Here is a 20,908-nt window from a genome sequence, read left to right as displayed (position 1 = left end):
CACGTGGCGGATGAGCTACCACGGCGACTTGGTACTCCATACGTTGTCGCAACAGTCAGTGAAAGGCAGGCAGGATAGCAACGACGATCATGGTGACATTGGACAGTCGGCCTCGTATTCTAACTCATCGGTTTCGCGGCGTCTTGACCCCCTTCGTGCACGGAGCTGCGGGATGGTGCAGAGCCAAGAGCGGGGCTCGGTGCACAGAGCAGGAGTTGAGCCTGGCTTCGTGGACCCTTCTTTCGCACCCGCGTTCTGTTAGAATTTCTTGCTCGTGCCTCGCCTCTTGCAGGCCGGCAAGGAGTCGTCGAGTCGTCGTGCTTCCCGTCCACATGAGAGATGCACAAACAGCAACAGGCTAGAGCCAGAGAAAGAGGCAGACGACACCAAAATGACCGGGGTAAGCGCAGCTGCAATTGAGCTTGACCCTTCTTGACATCGTTTCCCTCTGTCCAATCACCACCACCACCACCACCTTGACCTCCTCCTCCTCCTTTTCTCTCCGCCCATCATCATCACGCTGACCAGCATCTAGGGTATCGAAGCCCTTCAACCCTTCCTCCTTCCTCTTTCCCTGACCAGCATCCCACTGCTCTCCTTCAACTTCTGGCAGCATGGTGCGCGCAGCCGCCCAAATCTTTTCGCTCTCTTCTCTTCTGCTCCTCGCCGCAACGTTCATCGAGCAAGCAGCCGCTCATGGCAGCCTCCTGGACGAGGGATGCCGATCGGCGACGAAACTGGCTAAGCGTCAGGCGGGCGGCATCACTGCAACGTCGGGCGAAGGGTCGGGCTCTGTGACGAGCGGAGGAGCAGCAGCTGCCAAGTGTGAGCCCGGCCACACGAGATGAAGACGAGGTCAGCGAAGGACGATGGATTGACATTTCTCACCCGCCTTGTTACACAGACTCGTGCGACGCATCACAATGCCAGCTTCCCGACTGCCACTGCGCCGACACGAACCCCCCGGGTGGCCTTGACCCCAAGGATGTCCCACAGTTCATCACCCTCACTGCAGACGACGCCATCCAGTCATACACGCTCGATGCGGTCAACAGTTTGATTGGGTCGCGCAAGAACCCCAATGGGTGCTCACCCAAGATGACCTACTTCACCTCGCTGTCATACACCAACTACTCGATGGTCACCGAGTGGTACGTCGCTGGCAACGAGATTGCAGACCACACCATGACGCACGTAGGCTCACCACCGGACACTGAGGTGAGATCGAGAAGAGAAGCACAGGTCTTGAGCTGAGTGCTGATTTATCTGCACCCTCTGCTCACTCACACAGGTGTCCGGCAACCTTGTAGCGCTCAATGCTCTCGCAGGCATCCCCTACAAGTCTATCCAAGGCTTCCGCGCTCCCTTCCTCAATTACACCCGCGAGACTCTCGAGCTCCTCGCCAAGCTCAACTTCACCTACGACAGCTCTGCCTCGTCAGGCGTGCGCGCCACTGACCCAAATTCAGATGCCTTCTGGCCGTATACACTCGACAACGGCATGGCAAACGACTGCGAGTCTGTAGAAAACATCTGCGGCGGCGAGCCCAAGCTGCCTGGCATGTGGGAGATCCCCATGTACGCCACTTTCGACCCCAGCTCGGCGAATGGCGCCCACTTGATGGACCCATGGCTGGAGGGAGAGCCAGACGATGTGCTCAACTGGATGAAGGATACCTTCAACGATCACTACAATGGCAAGAAGGCGCCTTTCGGCATGTACTCCCACCCGATCCACATTGCGGCCAACTATCCCGGCCTTAAAGACCCCGTAGGAACTGTACAAATGCTCAACGAGTTCCTCGACTGGGCGACGGACGGCAAGGACGACGTCTGGCTCGTCAGCAACGAGCAGCTCCTGGCTTGGATGAAGAACCCTGTCAAAGCCTCCGAGCTCAACACCCTCGACGAATTCAAATGCACAACCCCCAAAGTAGACGCCAAAATCTGCAACGGCATGCCTGCCAATGAGGCCGGCCTGCTCGAGCACTGTATCAGCGACACGGCTGGTGACCCGCTAAACAATTCGCCCTTCTACACTTGCTATGGTTGCCCTACCACGACCCCCTCGCCAGACCAGCCAAACCCTCCGCAGAAGAACAATGACGGCTCGGTGCGCCACCGCATCTCCGCGTCTTGCGACACGCCGTTCTGGGATCCGATTGCGGGCAAGTGCCTGAACACGGGCTTCAGCGACAGTACCAGGGGCATCAGTGCTGTTGTGGCGGATCAGGGTGGGACGAACACTAACGGGAGCGCCAGTGGGCCGGCGACTCAGGGCGACGGATTTGAGAGCTTCAACAGCGCGAGGAAGGCGATGAGCGTCGTTGGCAATGCCGTCCTACTCAGCGCCGGCTTGGTGGCCCTGGCTGCTCTTGCGTGATGAGCAGGTACGAAGAGATTGGAGGAGCTCAGCATTAGATCAAACGGACACTACAACGACCAGCAGCAATGACAGGCGACGACGCACGACGAGTGCAATCTCAATCATCAGTCACACAATCACCCACGCGACCAGCATCTTCATCTTCACGCTCCCTCGCATCTCTCCTTGGCCCTTGGCCCTCGTGTCTCGTCGCTCTCTGCTCTCTACCATTCGCTTACCACCATATATCATGACAAATGACGTCTCACACTTGACAATTCAGCCTCTCACACCTCCATGTCCTCTTTTTCGAATTGAGTCCCCCGTAAACGGACTCCGATTGGCCTCGCTCGAGATTGCTCCGAGGCCTGATCGAGGTGCGTCTGGATCGCGATGCGCTAGCGAACGGGAGTCGTACAGTAGCGAAGCTGTAGACGAGCATAGTCGTTGGGATGAATGGTTGCTTGAGTAAGCAAGGCGATCGATTGATGGTCAAGGTGTGGGGAAAGGGCGGGATGGTTACGTCGCTTGAAAATGATTCACAAGCAGGCAAGTCGCGTGCGTGCGTGCGTGTGTACTTGCATTCAGCTGACACGGCCGTAATGTCGAGCGACGATGCCTTCGTTGGCCCCAGAAAATAGAGCGGACCTACCCAAAGGCCGCCGCCGCCTCACGCCGCGATCCCCTCATCTCTTCGCATCTCACTACTCCGAGAGTAGCATTGACCCGAGCATGCACTCGCGACCGAGCCGAGCATGCGACACCGGCAGAGGCTGTGCTCTTGCTTGCTGCTCTACCTTACCTCGCCGGCCTTCGCTTTTGAGCTCGTCTCGACAATTTGAAGCTGATTCAACGCCTTCAGCCAATAGCCAATCACATTGACACAGCGCAAGAAAGCGTGATCGTCCGAAATGGTACGGCGGAGCAGCGATCGTTGGCAGAGGCGGGGTGGTGATCGGACGACATAGGAGTTTCTCGGCTTCTCGAAGCGTCAAGCCGTCTAGCTATGCCCGTAGTCTGGACGATGTTGCGTGGTCCCTGCACGTATGTGACGGTTCACGCTGACAGATGACGCCTCTGTAGACGAGGTCACGGTGTTAGCAGGGCTCGTCATGACCAGCTGACAATCAAACTTTGTATCGTTAGCATGCCCGCCGGTGAGCAGTCGGGTTTGTCGCTTTTAGACTTCACTGCATCGCGATCAACAGCGGCTGCGGGAAGGTGATCAGGCAGGATTTTTTCTCGGCGTTGCGTCGAGCCAAACGTTCGCGCTGACAACGTCAGAGAGAGTGTGTGTGAGGGCGGGAAATGAGGGCGAGGGCGAGGGCGAGGGCAACGAAGATTCAACGGATGGGCGTCAGGGCCGCAATGGTCTTGCCCTCGCGAGGGTGGCTGGACTGGATTGGGCGTCACTTACGGGCGCTCGCCGCAATTTAAGAAGGCGATTGCGGGTGCGGATGCGCCATTGTGGTTGCTGTGCTGAGGGTGATGCAATGCCGTTGTCGGTAGGTTACCAGCGTCACCCCACCAGCTCCTTCTCCCAGCCCCACGAACGCACAAAGCTTCGCCTGACCGACACTCCCTAATCTGCACGCCACCACGTCCAGCTTGCCAGTCAGCGTCAGTCAGCCAAACGCAACCTCGTCTCAGCTTGACCTCGTCTATCTCTCGAACACCTACATTGCATCCGCATCGCTCTTTCCGCCGACGATTTGGCTTGAAGCCGCTTTGTCGCACTTCTGGCCTCGTCTCCAACGGCGCACCCCACCCTGTTCCCAAGGTTCGCCGACGCCAGGTTTGCCCGTCCTTGCTCTTCTGAATCGACCCCTCCTGCCCGACGAGGAGAAGCTGGGACCTGCGATTGCTATCGTCGATCGGAGGCTAGATCTCTCTGTGGGCGCAATCTACCTCAGCGCCGAACCCACCTACCTCTTTCCACGCCACGAACGGCCGGCCAACCAACGCCGGCCGCAACGACGACGAGGACGACGACGACGAGGAGGAGGACGACGACGACAACGCCCCCTTGATCCGTCGTTCTGAACCCTCCTGCGAGCCTGCGAGCGGAGGAGACCTGAGCGGAGCATCAATACTTTTGATTGGGCTCTCGTGATTGCGCGACGACGATCACTCCCTTGGTACGAACGACGTACGGCTACGACGTAGTCACGTTGGTCTGAGCATTCGCCGGCCACATTGCATTCAACCACCTGGATCACTGGGCGCTTACGAGAGGACGACATCGTCATCGTCGCTGCTGGTGCTTGCTCGTGCTGCTTTCCCCTGGTCGGTGGTGCTGCCCTTCTGGCTCCCCTCTGGCTGGCTGAGACCTCGATCTCGTGGGCCACACCCGTTCACCTCAATTCGTCTGCTCTGTGCCCTGCCCTGCCCTCCCTCTCGCTCCCCGTCTAGACGAGGTCGATCCAAGGACCGCGCTGCAGCCAGTCCCCTCCCGCCCACTTTCTTTTTTCCTGCACGACGCTGCGCTGCCGGCTCAGCTGCGCCCAGCCCCTCACCCCTCGTTTCTCCCTCGAGGTGAGGACATCGACACACTTCCCGAGTTCCTTGACGACGCCTCGACGTCCTGCGGGCTCTTCGGCGGCCGCTGTGAAGATCGAGCTCAGCCACATCAACCAACCAACCATCGCCCGTAGCGTCTGGCGAGTGAGCGCTGGAGGTAGGTGAGTGGGTGAGTTCTGAGTATCCGACGATTAAGCAGCAGCAGCAGCAGCAGCAGCAGCGGGTTGGGAGTGGCCACGAGCAGATTGCGAGCGAGAGGGCGGAAACGTCGTCCGTCCTTGGGGTGGACATGACTGGCGGCTCAGGCCACTATCAACTCGTCCAACTGACACCTTCTCCCCCTTCTCCCACCCCACTCCACCCGCCCCTTGCCCTTTGCCCATTCGCTCTCGCTTTCCCTCTTCCCATCTCTCCATCTTCCCATCCTCCTCTCCTTAGATCCGTTCGCTCCCTTGCCAAGGTCGCCGTGCTGCATCTATCGCAGAGCTCTATTTTGGATTCGACGCATCATCTCGCTCCCTCTGATTGCTGCGCGAGGAGCAAGTCTTCGGTCGGCTTACTGCCGCCGCCGCCCCCCCTCCGTCGTCGTCGTCGTCGTCGTCGTCGTCGTCGTCGTCGGCCTTGCCCCTGCAGAGACAGAGATCTCAACACCCACTCTTGCTCGGCACACCACGCTACACCACACTCAGCATCATCAACACCTCAAAGCGACAAACCACCACAACGCCAAGGCGTACTGGGACTTGTGGAACCGACTCGACTTGACTCGACCCGACCCACGCGCAGCCCGAGAACTTTAGTCCTGCAGCAACAAACATAGCTCCGTGGTGCATCTGTAAGAAGGCCTTACGACGCACGCATCGCACGCACGCACGCACGCACGAACGCACGACGCACGGCTACCCTCTCCCCCGTCAGCAATCTGCGTCAGCGGCTAGCACCGGCGCCAGCGCCCAAGGCAACGGCAACGGCAACGGCAACGTCCACCATCGCATTCAGTCGACCACCACCCGCGACTCCCGCTAGCTGCTAGCGGGGCGACATCTCACGCACAGCTCACGCCAACGCCAACGCCTGCCTCCATCGACAGGTCAAGGGTGTCGTTCGGGTCTCGGAACTCCAGATCCGCCGTCCATATCGTGCGAGCGAGCGAAGGAGCGAGCTAGCTAGCGAACAGGTCTGCCAGAGGACGATCTCACTTGTTCCTTGACCGATCGAGCTAGTAGGAGGAAGACTCGCTCTCCTTCCCGATCTCTCTTGGCTACATCTTATCGACCATAGGCGACGAACCACCTCAGATGCTCGCAGCCGGCTTCGCACAGCTATCCACAACCTCGAGCTGATCCGGCTATCACCTACCCGCTTTCAAACGTCGTAGAATCGACCCTACTTTGAAAGGCCTTGCGGCAATGGAGCGAGGCGAGGGCGGCGGCGGCGGCGGAGGCGGAGGAGGGCTTGCAGGCTGGGGACAGAGAGGAGGCGAAGGAAGTAGTAGCTCCGGTTCAGCACAGCCAGTTCCTTGGCAAGGACAGCCTCCAGCCGGATACCATACTTCTCAATGGCAGCATCTCCAGCAGCCAGGCCCCTCCTCCCAGCCCATGTCTGGCGATCAGTATATCTCTCTCCCCCATGCCCAACCTCATCCTCATCCTCAGCACTTCCAGCAGCATTCCTACGCACAGATAAGGCATCCTGCGCCGCCAAACGACTTTGATCCGCTACTTTCGTCCTCTTCCGCAGCAGCGATGCCGCACGAGGCAGGTGCCAATGGCAGGATGGGCGGCGGCGGCGGCGGCGAGGCGGCGTGGTACCATGACCCGAGCAGCCAGGGGGCATTCGCCAACTTCGACCTCAATCCGCAAGAGTTCCATGGCCTAGGCATCAATCAGCCTCCGGGCCAGGCTCAACAGCAGCATCAGCAGCATCAGCAGCATCAGCCGCACTTCGACACGAGCTGGATGCAGCATCCGTCAGGCGCCGGTTCATCGCAGCAAGCGATTCAGCAGCCCTCGATACCCCATTGGCAGACGCCTCACCAAGGCTCCAATCCGAGCTGGCAGCCACCTGCATCGATGGCATCATCGCAGGCTTCCTCGTCATCTTCGCGAGACGATCTGCAGGCGCATGCACGAGGATCGAGGGACGAGGACGCGCTCCTCTTCCTTCCCCGTCCTGACAGCTTGTCGACGCATTTCCTCGGTCCGCAGTCAGTGCAACCGCCTTCGCAGCATGAGTCGGGCCCAGGCGCAGATGCATTGGCGTGGTTCAATGCGCAGCAACAGCAGAGTCAATCTGCCTTTGGCGCAGGATCGCAAGCATCGCTCCAACGACCACGACGCCCAGAACCTCTGCATCTCACAGCCGACTCTCGAACCAATGGTGGACAAGTAGGTGGCGTGGGCAACGCCGCCAGCGATCTGAGCAACGTTCCGCTCGAGTACACGCCCATGCCTGCAGACTCCCGTACTCCTCGGGGCGACTTCTCCAATCAACCGCAGATGGACCAGCCCTCGGGCTTGCGCAGTAATGCCACTCCCGCTTTCAACTACATGCTCCCGCCCTTCTACGAGCAAGAGCAATCACAAACGACAGGTGACTTTTCGGGCAGCGTGCCCATGTCAGCCAGTGGCAGTGCTGGGGGTGGTGGGCAGTTCGAGCGGCCGAGCACCAGCAGCTCGGGGCAGGCTAGCGTCCTGGGAGCATCAGGCAGCACAGGCAGCATTCCGCCGCCGCCGCAGCAGCAGCAGCCTCAATTACATCCCCTACAAACTGAGTCGCTCTCAGTCGGCTCGACAGGTAGCTTCGACCAGCTTGAGCTACAGGGCTCGACGCTCTCGCAAGTCTATGGCAGCAATCAATCTCACCAGTCGCCCGCTGGCTATCAGCAGAATCCTTCGCAGTTTATCAATGGTAGCGATGGCGGCATGAGTGGCTCGCCGATGACTGGCCAGCATCAGCGGTCGAGCACGATGGGCCAGCCGCCAGGGGGATTGAAGCACGAGCAAGGCTACCCACCATTCCTGGGCGGAGTGACAGGGAGATCGCATTCAAGCGACGGCAACTTCCTACAGGACATGAGCGGCCAAATGGGCGGCCAGATAGACTTCTCTCGATATGGCGGTCCTGGAGGCGAGATGAGCTTCGCAGGTGGCATGATGACGCAGAGTCCTTCGTCCTCAGCCGGGCCGCATGGCCTGCATCAGCACCAGCAACATCACCAGCAGTTTAGCGGCATGGGAGAACACCCGTCCCAGTCGCGAGACAGCGAAGCGGCTCGTCTTTCCCTGGCAATGGCGAATACGCAGCTCGCTCCGTCTCGCGAACATCCTCAGGGCACGACGCCGACGATCATGGAAGAGGAGGAGGAGGGGCAACTGAACTCATCTCGGGGACCGGCAGGCAAAGCTGGAGGTCGAGGAGGTCGTACATCGCAGCAGCAGCAGCAGCAGCAGCAGCTTCAGCTCCAGCGACCTCAGATTGATCTCGAGCAACAGCGAGCAAGCTTCTTCGCTACTCAGCAGCTCAACAGCAACCAGCAGATCCAGGTTCAGCGCCAGCAGCCCAGCGGTCCGTCAGCCCCTACGGTGCTACAGCGCCGCTATAAGCCTGCCGTCAGACCGTCGACGTATCAGCAGCTATCTACGATGAATGTTAGCGAGGAGGAGGAGCGACTGCGACGAGACCCCTCATCGTCCGGCTCAGACACATTCGAGACGCTCATCGACGAGATGATTCGCCACTACATCACCAGCCCGAGTCGCTTGGGTCTTGGCGAGAGGACGGTGCTCATCATGACGAGCAAAGTAGCACAAAAGTCGTACGGCGCAGAAAAGCGCTTCTTGTGCCCGCCGCCCATGGTCTTGCTAATCGGAAGCAGCTGGTGGCACGCCTGCAAAGACCCAAGCGTCCTGGGCTTGCAAGCCAATCAGCGTACTGGCGGCGGCGGTGGCGCTCCTACGACGCTGATCCCGCCTCGCGTCAACATTGGTATGAGCGGCGAGACGAACAACCAGGAAGGGGTCCTCGAGTGGGCGACGAGCAGCGGGCGTTTGATCGACGTGGGCAATCCATCGTCTGAGATGGCTGTCTCGGGGCGCTGCATCGGCAAGCAGCTCTACATCACCGACGTGGATGAGAAGAGGCGCAGCTGCGAGACATTGGTGCGCGTGTCGGTGCCTGGTAAGAGCCCTGTCGATGCAGTGCATCTGGGCACGTTCGCAAGCAAACCGATTAAGATTATCAGCAAGCCCAGTAAGAAGAGGCAGAGCAACAGGAATACGGAGCGTGAGTCGTGCGCCAGGGCGCAAAGTGAGGGAGGCAGGGCGATGCTGACATCTGACCGTCCTCTACTTCGATAGTCGGCATACAACATGGCTCTATCGTGTCGCTCTTCCACCGCTTGCGCTCGCAAACCGTCTCAACGCGCTATCTCTGCGTGTCTGGCGCTCCAACATGGTTCAAGGGATCTGACGGTCAGCCTTTTTTGACCCTCGAGCAGCATGATGGCCCGCCTTCGCGCGTAGACCCACCCTCCTGCTTCGTTGCGAAGATGACCAGCTGGGACCCCTTCGTCGTCTACCTCGTCGACCCGAACAAGAAGGCCACGGACCCCAACGTGCCACCGAGCAAGCCACCCGTCATGGGCTACCCTCCGCCACCGCCAAGCGCAATGGTAGTTCCTCCAGGCTCACCGGCGCCCACGGTTCACTACAATCAGCGCATCGTGCTGCAGTGCCTCAACACGGCCGTCGTCAGTCCGATCATGGTGATTCGCAAGGTCGACAAGGCAACAACGGTGACTGGCGGATCTGCGGCTGCTGGCTCTTCCGATGAAGAGGCGTTGGGTGACCCGGTCTCGCAGCTTCACAAGATTGCGCTCGAGGTAGTGGAGGACCCGGATGCTCCGGCCCCTTCTGTATCCATGACGGCGACGGGTGAGCCATCGACGCCTGGTGCCAGCGGACCGTTCCTGGCCTGCCTGAATGAGTCGGTCGGCATGCGACGCCCGCTCGAGCAGCGCAAATGGGTGTGGAGCCAGATGGACTCGATGCCTTCTACGCCTTTGACGCCAGCCCAGTCGCAGCAAGAGGCGACGCTCAAGATGGCTTCCAACTTTGGCATGCCGCCGAGCCCTACAGCATTCGCCGCTGCATATGCCGCTGCGCAGACGCGCTCGTCGATGGCTCAATCGAGGCAGACGTCCGGACGCGGAGGGCCAGGCGGACCTTTCGTACCGCCCTCGCCGTACGTGGTTCCGCAGCAGCAGCAGCAGCAGGCATCTCCTCAGCAGTCGTCGGACGGCGGCAAGGTCAAGCGTCCACGCCGAGTCTCGTCGTCTATCGTCCCATCGCAGGGCAAAGGACCCGCCTCTACGCCTGGCAAAGGACGCCGTCGTGGCCAGTCGCTATCTATGGTCGAGTGGCAAAAAGAGCAAGCGCGACAGTGGCAGCAACAGCAACAGGCCGCTGCGGGTGGCCAGATGTCAGGCTCAACGTCTTCTGACCTGGACATGGCCGGGCCGAGCAGCTTGCCCGCGTCTGCTTCTGCCTCTGAGTCGTCCGTAGGGGCTCCCTCTGGGGCGGCATGGACCGTCGACATCGCAGACTCCGATGTGTGGACCATCGTGGGCACAGACATTGCGCGGCACACCTTCTATATCCCACCCCGCCTGGCAGGAGGAGTCGGCTCGCCCACCAACGTGCCCGACTCAGGCATTGCGCACCTCATTGCTACGCCCGCGCCCTCGTCATCTGTCACCCCCTTGCCGGTCCTGCACTCCTTCATGGCACCATCCAACGAGCCAGGCGGGCAGCCTTTCGTGACGCTGAATGGCGAGAACTTCTCCGATGACCTCTACATCTACTTTGGCGATTGGCGATCCACGACCGTCCAGCTGCAGAGCTCAGATACATTGCTGTGCTCGCCGCCACCACCTGCGTCGGAGGGCTTCGACGTGCCGACCATTCGGCTGCCCGTGATTCTCGTGAGGAAGGATGGCGTCATCTTCCCCAGCGAGTGTATCTACTCGGCGTGAAGGGCAGGGAAGAGGAGAGGAGAGAGAGAGAGACAGTGGCGGCCATTGTATACTACCAACGTCATCGCCACGACCAACAGACCATCCAAGCATCACCGACAACACCATCATCATCATCTAGCTTGGACCTACTTTTGTTTCCACCTTTACTACAGCAGCCCAACTCCCTAGTTCATTTTCTGCTTCAACTGCCGTTCGCATTCGCTTCTTTACCTTCGCATCTTCGTCTTCGTCTTCGTCTTCGCCCTTTGTCCTTCGTCTTTTCCGTCTTGTTACTGCGTGGCGATGGGCAACTGCCACTTTGTCACGCTGTCGTCACGCTCTCTTCATTGTGCGAACGAACAGTGTCACAATTGATTGATAAGACCATTCACCGCGAGCCCCCCTCATCGTCTGACGACACAATGGCCACTGTGAGCTCAGCGAGCCAATCGTGGTTGCCACGCTGCCACGCTGCCGTGCGGGCTTGACGGCCCGGAACAGACGGCTGGACTGGACTTGAGCCCCTCTGGCCCTGCGCTCGCGCTGATTTCGCATCAGCTTTGCGGGGAGCGGACGGGCCTGCGATCGGAACGCCGAACGAGTCGAGTGGACATCGGTGATGGACAAGAGGCGAGACGAGACGGCAAAACGCAGCATGGATGGTCGTGGAGGAGAATAAGAGGGACCCCGCATTTCCCCATCGTGACATTTCCTTTACCCACCACTTGCCACCCAGCACCGCGCATCCGCAACCACCAGCTTAGCGCTCACGACTTTCACCCAGCAACGCACGTCTCATCCGCTCCCACTAATCACACCGCCCTTCTCTACCATGTCCAAGCAGCTCGACGGCGCCGAGGTCGCCAAGCACAACGGCAAGGACTCGCTGTGGGTCATTATCCACGGCAAGGCTTGGGATCTGACCGAATTTGCGCCGGAGCACCCGGGTGGCGCTGGTATCCTGTACAAGGTGAGGCGACGAGAAGCAGCTAAGAGATAAGCCGATGGGTGCACGAAAGGCTGACATATTCGATATCCCGCTGCGACAGTACGGCGGCAAGGACGCCACTGAGGCCTACGAGCCGATCCACCCTCCCAACACCCTCGAGACGAACCTTTCGCCGGACAAGATGGTTGGCGAGGTCAGGCAGGACACGATTCAGGTCGTCGAGGAGACAAAGAAGGACAAGCCCAAGCTCCAGCCCGGACAGCTTCCTCCCCTCGACCAATGCCTCAACCTCTACGACTTTGAAGTCGTTGCTCGCCAAGTTCTCAAGCCTACCGCTTGGGCATACTACTCTTCGGGTGCAGATGACGAGGTGACGATGCGCGAGAATTCCAACGCATACGGCCGAGTCTGGTTCCGTCCGAGGATCCTTCGCGATGTCTCTTCGGTCAACTTTGCCACTAGCATGCTCGGTCAGAAGACGTCGATGCCCATCTACATCACCGCGACTGCGCTTGGTCGTCTTGGACACCCGGATGGAGAGAAGAACCTGACCGTAGCGGCCGGCAAGTCTGGTCTCATTCAGATGATCCCGACGCTTGCTTCATGCTCATTCGATGAAATCGTCGACGCCAAGGTGCACGACCAGCAGGTTCAATTCTTCCAGCTTTACGTCAACTCTAACCGTGCAATCACTGAGAAGATTGTTCGACATGCCGAGAACCGTGGAGTCAAGGGCCTCTTCGTTACGGTTGATGCTCCGCAATTGGGCCGCCGCGAGAAGGACATGCGCATGAAGTTCGACGACACTGGCTCTCAAGTCCAGAACTCAAACAAGGACAACGTTGACCGCTCGCAGGGTGCCGCTCGCGCCATTTCTTCCTTCATCGACCCCTCGCTCAACTGGGAGGACCTCCAGTGGCTGCGTTCCATCACCAAGATGCCCATTGTCCTCAAAGGTGTCCAGACTTGGGAGGACGCAGTCTTGGCTGCCGAGGCCGGACTCAACGGTGTGGTGCTCTCGAACCACGGTGGCAGGCAACTCGACTACGCGCCGTCCGGCATCGAGATTCTCGCCGAGGTTGTGGCCGCGCTCAAGCAGCGCAACCTGTGGCGCTCCACTTTCGAGGTCTTCATCGACGGAGGTGTCCGTCGCGCCACGGACGTGCTCAAGGCTGTTGCTCTGGGCGCCAAGGGAGTGGGTATCGGCCGTCCCTTCCTCTACGCCTACTCGGCATACGGGGCTGAGGGCACGCTCGCAGCGATCAACATCCTCAAGGCTGAGATGGAGATGGCTATGCGTCTCCTCGGTGCGAGGACGATTGCTGAGATCACGCCAGACATGGTTGACACGCGCGCCCTTGGCTTCCACTCGAGCTCGGTGCCCGCTTCGCATGGTAGGAGCCTCTATGAGAGGCTGGACACGGCTGTCGGCGGCGCAGATGAAGGGAACATCCCCGGTGGGCTGCAGAATGCTGGTCAGGACCCGGCGAACTCGAAGCTGTAGGCGTGTATGCGTGCCCCGTGATGGATATGTATGATAGCGATCAAGGACTCTAATGCGATGCGATGACCATGAGCCAAACCTTACGAAGAGTATAGTTTGCATTGCAATTGAGCGAGCGATTGTTCGTGTATAGACAACAAAGTACAACAAGTCTTGACGCCTCTCATCGCGAGCTTACTTCTTTGCGCCACGCTTGGGCTGCTGCCTCTCGCCCTTGGTGGGCTCCTTGGCAGGTGCCTTTGCCTTCTTCTCCTTCGGGGCAGCCTCCTTGCTGGCGCCATTGCTGGCCTTTGCCTTCTTCTCCTTGGGCTCCTCGGCGCCATCGGCCTTGGCACTGGCTTCGCGCTTCTTGCCGGCGTCCTTCTTCTGGGCGGATGATGAGGAGGGCTTCTGCTTGCTGTCTGGCTTCTCCCCATCTCCTTTCTTACCCTCCGCCTCCTTCTTCTCCCTCTTGGCCGTCTGTGCGGCTCCGCCTGCGGCGCGATTCTCCCCCTCCTTGGGTTCGGGCGTGCCCTTCTTCGGCTTGTTGGGATTGTCTGGCGTGTTCTTGTAGCCACCTCCTTGTCGTTCATACTCCTTGGCTAATTTTGCGCCACACCACGCAGCCCAGCCGCCACCAGCTTCTTTCTTGATCTGCTCCTTGATCCTCTCTCGAAGTTGAGCTGCGGAGAAGGTGTAGAAGGCGAGAGAGGGTCAGTTGGACGCGTCACGCGGTAGCGCCGCCAAACCGTCGCGCGGCGCTTCTCAGGCTCACGGTCGGTAGGCTCTCCCTTTGATGATGGCATGGCGGCGATATGAAGTGTAGAAATGTGGTTGGAAGGGCTCTTAAGAGGTGTGAGGATGATGGCGAGGATGGCAAGCCTTGTTGACGCTTCTCCACTCACCGCGTCGGGTCCCCGCAGAATCTACCCGTCGTGGACCCGTGCGAGCGTGCGTCACAAGCGGGGCGGGCAGAGCGTAAGCCTGCAGCAGCCTTGCGACGCCGCATTTTAGACCTCGATGTTACTCCTCGGTGCCATGGCCGGATTGGAGCAGCAGCGTGGCCATCCTGCGATCGAAGCAAGTACTCACTACCAATGGCGACAGCAGAAGCAGCATTTGCAGATCAAGGCGATCAGAATGTGCAATTACCGTACTGTAGTCCGGTTGGCGGAGAGTGCGTGAGCCCTGGATCGGCGATGTGGCCGTACCAGCATGGATCGACCAGTTACAGCTCCAACGACGCCTTCGGCCCTCTTAGCGGCTCGCCTTGAAAGCTAGAAGGCCTTCATACCGTGTGGCACCCCTCAAAATCCACTAACTCCAGTCGCCCAATCTTACCCTCATCCTTCCCAGCAAAGTCGTCTTGACCCTCAGCACCAGCTCTTCCCCGTTTCGCCCGACCCTCACGTGTGATGACCCCGCCCACGCGGCAAAGTGATGGGCGCGGACGATGACCACACGTCGGGAAATGGGTGCCTCATTATCAGGGCCAGGACGGCGGCTGATGATGACTTCGAGGCACTGCGAGGGATGGGCCGAGATTGCCAGGTGGCAGCGGTGGCAGCGGTGACAGCGGTCGCGGCTACTCGATGCCGTCAAGTCAGCTATCACAACTCTCGTCCCCATCAATCCCAATCATCGTCGTCTCGTCAACATCGGCATGGGCAGGACCCTCGCTCACAGGACGCAGGAGCAATTCAATGCCCTCGTATTGGCCAGAGACTGCCTGCTCGCCAACGACACCAAGCAGATCGGTCCCCCTCTGCATCGACCTCACGTTGACAGGTTCATCATAGCCACCACAAGCTCAGACGTCTGGGATATGTCCAAGAAACTGAATGGATCTGGCGGTCATCACCAGCACCTGCAGACATTGTACGCTGGGAGCGAAGCTGCTGTACTCTGGAGACAATCTTCTAGACTGACTTGGAGTCGCTGCTGAGCAGCGGTGTCCCGAGTAGCCTAAAGTCATGCCCCTCAGTGAAGACCATAAGCGACGGCCACTGGGACGCTACGGATCCTCAAATATGTTCGGGATCGATATCGGACTAGCCATAGCCGCTGCTCAGAGGGAGTGCAGGAGCGAGGAAGAGCGCAAGTGAACGTTAGTGTCCGACCCTGTATGCTGCCACGCCCGCCCTATCTGACCCAAGACGCAACGCAGGAACTTCTTCAGCCCCACATGAACAACAAGGTGGACAAGCGACATCCAAAGTGAGTCGCGTGGCGCTCACTTGAGTACATTCTGCTTCCAGTACTGACTCACAGCTGTCTGCTATCTCCTCGCACCGTCATACACCGCCCCTCAACTTCATGGCGACGCCGGCAGGAGAGCCAAAAGGGGTCCCACTCCGCTGAATGCTCAGGCCTTGAAGACTCGAGCCATTTGAGCGACTTGGTCAACGATCTCTGCGAGGCAGCTGGCCCCACCGTCTCGACTTCGTTCCGCGGTAGTGTGGAGGGACCTCGAATCAAAGGTGTAGACCTAGATGGAGGAGCTGAAGGAGACATTGTCCACATCGTCGTCGTCATCGTCGTGAGCCAGGAGCTCGGACTCTGAGCACAAAGGAGCGACAAAGAAAGTGGGCGAACGAAGGATTCCCTGCAACGCCCTTGCGTTCCGGGTGACAGCGCCTTCCAAGCCATCAAGAAGGCACTAGGCGCCAAGATCGACGACCCGGAGATCGTGCAGTACCTGGCGTCCGCAGACTCTCACCGTCAAGAGCAACGCACCGCCGAGTCTGTCCCCTCGGCGGTGCTAAAGGAGATCAAGGCGAAGAAGGGGATGAAGCCCGGGCAGCAAAAGCAATGCGTCGAGCTATACCACGCTGCTCGAGCGCTCATCGCCGCTGCCGACGTCCCCGGAGAGGTCAAGGTCCGGGGCTCCTCCCCTTCGGCGCAAAAGGTCTCCATCCCTCTTCCCCCCAATTACGTCGACCATGTTGGCGTCCTGCGCTCGGCCGGCCTGCCGGACAGGCAGCTCTACGTCGCCCTCGCGCGCATCACCGGGGACCCGTCGCCAGAGACAGACACAGATTTCCACCGCCAAGCCGTCGATCTGGTGCGCGAGACCTCTCATCTCTTTGGTGAGGCTAAGCCCTACGTGCTTTGGTTGGTGTGGAAAACCGGCAATGCAATCGCCGGGCTGCTGGTCGAGGTCGATGGAGCTGGGAAGAAGATTCGCCGGCACAAGCTGTACGAGGACGTGAGGCCAATCATCAACATGGCCGATCGGATCTACCTCCTCGGCGACGACTCAGTCGCCAACGACAAGGGATCCCTGCGTGAGTATGTCGTCCCCCATCATACAGTACCCACGTCTGCAACGCTGACAAGCCGTGCCTCCGTCTCCCTTCCTCGCAGAGCACATCTTCGGAGAGTCGCGAGCCCAATTCTACGTGTGGGCCGCAGACAATGGCAAATTCGAAGCTGCATGGAAGGCGTACAGCAGCAAGGAGTTCTTCGGCTTCCTCGACGGGAGTGTCAAGTGCTGGGGCAACTTCGTCAAGTGGCTGAGGAGGGGGGAGTCACGTCGTCTCGGCAATGCCCTCGCAAGCTGGTTCAAGCGGGACGTGCGGGGGAGGTACGACATGTTCCAGCAGGCGGGAGGCTGGGTCTTCACCCCTGCGGCTGGTTGGAGGAGGAGGCTGCCAAGCGATGGGCCAGCCACCAAGTACCTGTCTGCCTAGGTCGTCTGGCCGGAGAACGGCAAGCAGCCGACTCTGAGCAGGAGCGACACCTGCGTCGTCGTCGACCTGGATGACGGCAAGCAGGCAAAGGCGGGCTCGTCGGCGGCGAGGGGCAGCAAGGCGGTGGGTGGATCTGGGGCCGGCAGCGGAGCGGCACCATCATCCAGTAGGGGGAGAGGAGGAGGAGCGAGCGCCTCGAGCTCAAAGAGGGCTTCGGAGGACCCAGTCCCCAGCCCGCAGGAAGCCAAGAGGCTCAAGGGGCTGATGCGAGAGGAGAAGCTGCGTCGGTGCACGCAGGGGGACGTCGCGTGCTTCCACGCAGTGGAGACAGGGCTGCGGATGGGGCAGCAAGCGGGGGAGTCGCAGAGGCGATTTGCTTGTCGGCATTGGTTCGAGGCCCACTCTCACGAGGAGGTCAAGAGCTGCCCGTCTTGCGCCCGAGAGCACTGCAGGGGCTTCTACCGCTTGGGGACGTGGGACTGGGATACCGTCATGGCCCACCTCGTCAGCGCGCACCACTGCTGGCAGGACGAGCTCGACGAAGTCGTTTGAATACGTGCATACTGGTAATCGCTTATACCAAGTAGACGTATTTGTCCTCTATCGAGCCTCTTTATGAACCATGCGCTCCGAAGAACTGGCTCGAAGCCATTGACGTGTCCTTCCTCGTCGCGAGATACCATGAAAGTAGCCGTCTTTCAGTCTAGATACCGCTTCTCGATGCCATACCGCGATAGACGCGACGTGACCATTGCGCGATCAAGCCAAGACCACCAACTGGGACAGCCAATGACAAGTTTCCCAGACCAGGCCGATCAGGGGATAATATTGTCGTTAGAGACATGGTCACGCTCTGACCTCCTTCGCCTCGGCCTCCGCCGCGGGGTGTCCAGGCCCAGCTCGCCTATTAAAGTTGGCTTTCCTTGTGTGGTCCTCCGCACACCGGCTCGCCAAGCCCGGCCCAAGCTAGTGTCATCCGGAGCGCTTTGACCACCACCTCAACAACTCCGCGGCCCCGAAATTCCCATCTTGTTGCACGTCGCCTTGGCTCTGGCCTTCCATCGATAGTAACATCGCACGAGGACCGGCGGACGAGATTCCGCGCAAGAAGCGGACCAGGGGTTGGGAGCGCAAGGAGGGCAAGGCAGGTCCGTATTGGTGGCGGTGCCCTGGCTGCTCAATCGGGCCTTTCGGCGGCACTCCGTTGCCAATTGTGGAGTCGAAGACTTGCGGATCATCTGGATCGACAATGACAGGCCTGGCGGCCAGTGCGCGTGGGGACGAAGAGCTATTGGTAGGATTGTGCCTGTGCCTGTGCCTAGCGTCCTTCCTCCCTCGAGGTCTGGACTGCTGCCATTTACGGCGATCTTACGGCGTTTCGTCAGCATCATCATCCTTCCAGCATGAGTTCCGCCCTTGTGTGCTTAGTGCAAGCAGGCTGTGCGGACGAAGAGTTGCCCTGAACCTGCGTTGAAGATGGGTCACAAATAAGAGTGGGACGTCGAGCAATGAAAGCCAGAATGTCGACGTCCAACGCCAATCATGCGCTCCTTCTTCGCGTCACTGCCCTGCTTTGTGCTCATCGTGCACACTCTTCTCTGCCGAGATGTCACGGCAGCGCCAGCTCATCCTCACCCTCGCCCTCCAAGCCCTCCCGCGGGAGACCCTCCCTTTGTGACTCCAGATCACCTCCTGGTTGCTTCGCTTCAATGTCCGCGGCAGCCGGGGGGATCGTACAAGGGAATCAAGAACCCCATCCTTCTCGTGCCGGGTACAGGCACGAATGGCAGGTGAGCCTGTGGAGCTTCGTCTGGTCACTAGCATATGCCGCTCTGATCATCTCCTGATCCTCCACGCTCGGCACCACAGCGAGGCATACGACCGCTCACAAGTCCCGATGACTGCCTCTCTCGGGTACCAACCGTGCTACATCAACCCTATCAACCACACACAAGCCGACATCCAGATCAGCGTCGAGTACCTCGTGCGAGCCCTTCAGCTCCTACGCGCCGAGTCGAGCAGGAAAGTTCCCACAATCGGCGGCTCGCAAGGTAATCTGATTGCCCAATGGGCCTACGCCTTCTACCCTTCCGCGCGCCAGAACGCTCTCAGTCACTTTTCCATGGCGGGTGATTTCAAAGGCACCAAATTGGCTCCAATAGCCATCACCACTGGTTTGGGCACGGCCACACCCGCCGTCTGGCAGCAGAACTACGGCAGTCATCTCGTCACAGCCCTCGCAAACGCTGGTGGGCTCAATGCTCAGATTCCCACTACGTCCGTCTACTCCGCCACGGATGAGATTCTCCAGCCGGAGGGTCCCACACCAGAGACGGCAACTTCCTACCTGTACGGCGCAACGAACGTCCGCCTGCAAGACGTGTGCGGCCCTGCCTTCGTCATGGGGCATGTTCAGCATTTCACCAACTCTTTTGTCTTCAAGATCTTGCAGGCCCACCTGGCCAGCCCGACGCGCATGGCCCAGCCTGCCTCGATTCGGGCGACGGACTGCTCGCTTCTCTTGGCCTCGCCGCCACTGACTGCGGAGGACAAGCTGCACTTCCAGGATGCGAACGTGTTCAGTCAGATCAATGCGAATCAGCCGGATACGTACAAGCCGCGTTGTGAGCCATTACTGAGGGATTATGCGAGAATTTTCGATAAGACGGCGCCTACGACGGGGTGCTGATGAAGCATGATGGCAGCAGCCTGGAAACCGTGTCACCTTGGGTCGTATTGTCATGCCAGTCACCGCATAGGAGTTTGCAGAATATTAGGCCTCCTCGCACAAATTGCTAGGGAGAGAGACTACTTGATGCGATGCTGGCGAGGCGTGGGGAGCGTCTGACTGAGCGAGAAAAGCTCTGAAGGGTCAGGATGACCATAAAAGATGTCACTTGATCAAAATTGACAAGGCAAAGCTCCAGCTCTGCTCCGTCAAGCAAGATCTAGTCGCAAGCTTCCCTTGCCCTTCAGAGAGAAGGTTTGCTTTGCAAGCCAGCCCTCGCTTCCTCGTCCGGCGTCGCTCCTGCCATCACCTCCGCCGGCGCAGCTCCTGCCGCCGGTTGTTCCGAGGTGCGAGGTGCGAGGTGCTTAAATGGCCTGCGCTTGAGGGAGCAGCACGTTGCGGGGAAGGAGAACGTGTTATCGCTGTGAGCGCGGGGCAATGAGAAGAATACAAGAGGGGCGTCAGTGTCGATTGAGAAGCCCGCCTCTTTTCTCTCTCATTCTCATCTTCGCATCGCTCTCATATCCGCGCCTCGTCGCAATGTTCTCCCTCCGCATTGTCCTTGCCGCTGCCGTGGCCGCTATGACAGTCTCTGCCTCCCCTATCGTCAAGCGGGCGTACGGCTCTATTCCAAACTCTGCCAGCTGCGGAGGCCACACCTTCAGCCGCAGCGACATCAACACGGCGATCAACACGGGCGTCAAGTAAGTCTACCTCCCCTCATGCTTCTGATGGCCCCTGTTCCTTGCCCGTGTTGACCCAGCATCCCCCCCCACCCAAACACAGCGACAACAACTCCGGCTCTTCCCCCTCTGGCTACCCTCACGCCTACTACCAATACGCCGATGAGCACATCACCCTCTCCTGCAACGACGCTTCGGACTATCTCGAGTTCCCCTTGGAGAACAATCGCGCTTTCACTGGTGGCAGCCCTGGGGCTTACCGTGCTATCTTCACCGAGGATGGCGAGTTCTGTGCCGTGGTGTACCATGCAAGCACGAGCGACAATAGCTTTGCGCAGTGCCGCTACTAGAGGGCTGGATAGCGCGAGGACCAGCTGCAGGCTACTGGGTGACTACTGCCTCGCTCGTCGCGGTCATGTGAGAGCAGGTCATTGCAATTTGATTACGGTGCAGTTTGGATGTTCGTTGCTCC

General features: G+C 59.5%; 7 protein-coding genes across 7 annotated transcripts; 6 read left to right on the top strand and 1 right to left on the bottom strand.

The window, feature by feature from the left end:
- The first annotated feature begins 257 nt into the window (after positions 1–257).
- BDZ90DRAFT_275815 (hypothetical protein) lies at positions 258–2,718 on the top strand. Its single transcript, XM_025508902.1, has 3 exons — positions 258–825; positions 905–1,218; positions 1,292–2,718. The coding sequence occupies exons 1-3, from the start codon at positions 615–617 to the stop codon at positions 2,381–2,383; spliced, it is 1,617 nt and encodes a 538-aa protein (XP_025360193.1). The 5' UTR covers positions 258–614; the 3' UTR covers positions 2,384–2,718.
- A 3,576-nt stretch (positions 2,719–6,294) lies between these two features.
- Positions 6,295–10,919, top strand: BDZ90DRAFT_262227 (LAG1-DNAbind-domain-containing protein; the record flags this gene model as incomplete). The annotated part of the gene is made up of 2 exons (XM_025508462.1): positions 6,295–9,169; positions 9,244–10,919. The coding sequence occupies 2 exons, from the start codon at positions 6,295–6,297 to the stop codon at positions 10,917–10,919; spliced, it is 4,551 nt and encodes a 1,516-aa protein (XP_025360192.1).
- Positions 10,920–11,473: 554 nt separating this feature from the next.
- Positions 11,474–13,471, top strand: BDZ90DRAFT_243106 (putative CYB2-L-lactate dehydrogenase). The gene is made up of 2 exons (XM_025507422.1): positions 11,474–11,871; positions 11,951–13,471. The coding sequence occupies exons 1-2, from the start codon at positions 11,734–11,736 to the stop codon at positions 13,352–13,354; spliced, it is 1,542 nt and encodes a 513-aa protein (XP_025360191.1). The 5' UTR covers positions 11,474–11,733; the 3' UTR covers positions 13,355–13,471.
- Positions 13,436–14,298, bottom strand: BDZ90DRAFT_68734 (hypothetical protein). The gene is made up of 3 exons (XM_025509777.1): positions 14,109–14,298; positions 13,649–14,016; positions 13,436–13,625 (listed from the first exon to the last, which is right to left on the bottom strand). Exons 1-3 carry the CDS (start codon positions 14,137–14,139, stop codon positions 13,518–13,520), a joined length of 507 nt encoding a protein of 168 aa, XP_025360190.1. The 5' UTR covers positions 14,140–14,298; the 3' UTR covers positions 13,436–13,517.
- A 1,527-nt stretch (positions 14,299–15,825) lies between these two features.
- BDZ90DRAFT_228305 (hypothetical protein) lies at positions 15,826–17,577 on the top strand (the record flags this gene model as incomplete). The annotated part of the gene is made up of 4 exons (XM_025504802.1): positions 15,826–15,872; positions 15,968–16,620; positions 16,700–16,950; positions 17,026–17,577. 4 exons carry the CDS (start codon positions 15,826–15,828, stop codon positions 17,575–17,577), a joined length of 1,503 nt encoding a protein of 500 aa, XP_025360189.1.
- A 1,098-nt stretch (positions 17,578–18,675) lies between these two features.
- BDZ90DRAFT_210984 (alpha/beta-hydrolase) lies at positions 18,676–19,684 on the top strand (the record flags this gene model as incomplete). Its single annotated transcript, XM_025504091.1, has 2 exons — positions 18,676–18,815; positions 18,895–19,684. Coding segments are annotated over 2 exons (930 nt in total), but the record flags the coding sequence as incomplete, so codon positions are not given.
- A 651-nt stretch (positions 19,685–20,335) lies between these two features.
- BDZ90DRAFT_223313 (ribonuclease T1) lies at positions 20,336–20,786 on the top strand (the record flags this gene model as incomplete). Its single annotated transcript, XM_025504572.1, has 2 exons — positions 20,336–20,457; positions 20,540–20,786. The coding sequence occupies 2 exons, from the start codon at positions 20,336–20,338 to the stop codon at positions 20,784–20,786; spliced, it is 369 nt and encodes a 122-aa protein (XP_025360187.1).
- Positions 20,787–20,908: the final 122 nt, after the last annotated feature.

This window comes from Jaminaea rosea (assembly GCF_003144245.1).
Source record: "Jaminaea rosea strain MCA 5214 unplaced genomic scaffold BDZ90scaffold_14, whole genome shotgun sequence".
Taxonomy (NCBI): Eukaryota; Fungi; Basidiomycota; class Exobasidiomycetes; order Microstromatales; genus Jaminaea; species Jaminaea rosea.
This window is presented reverse-complemented; position numbering and strand designations above follow the sequence as displayed.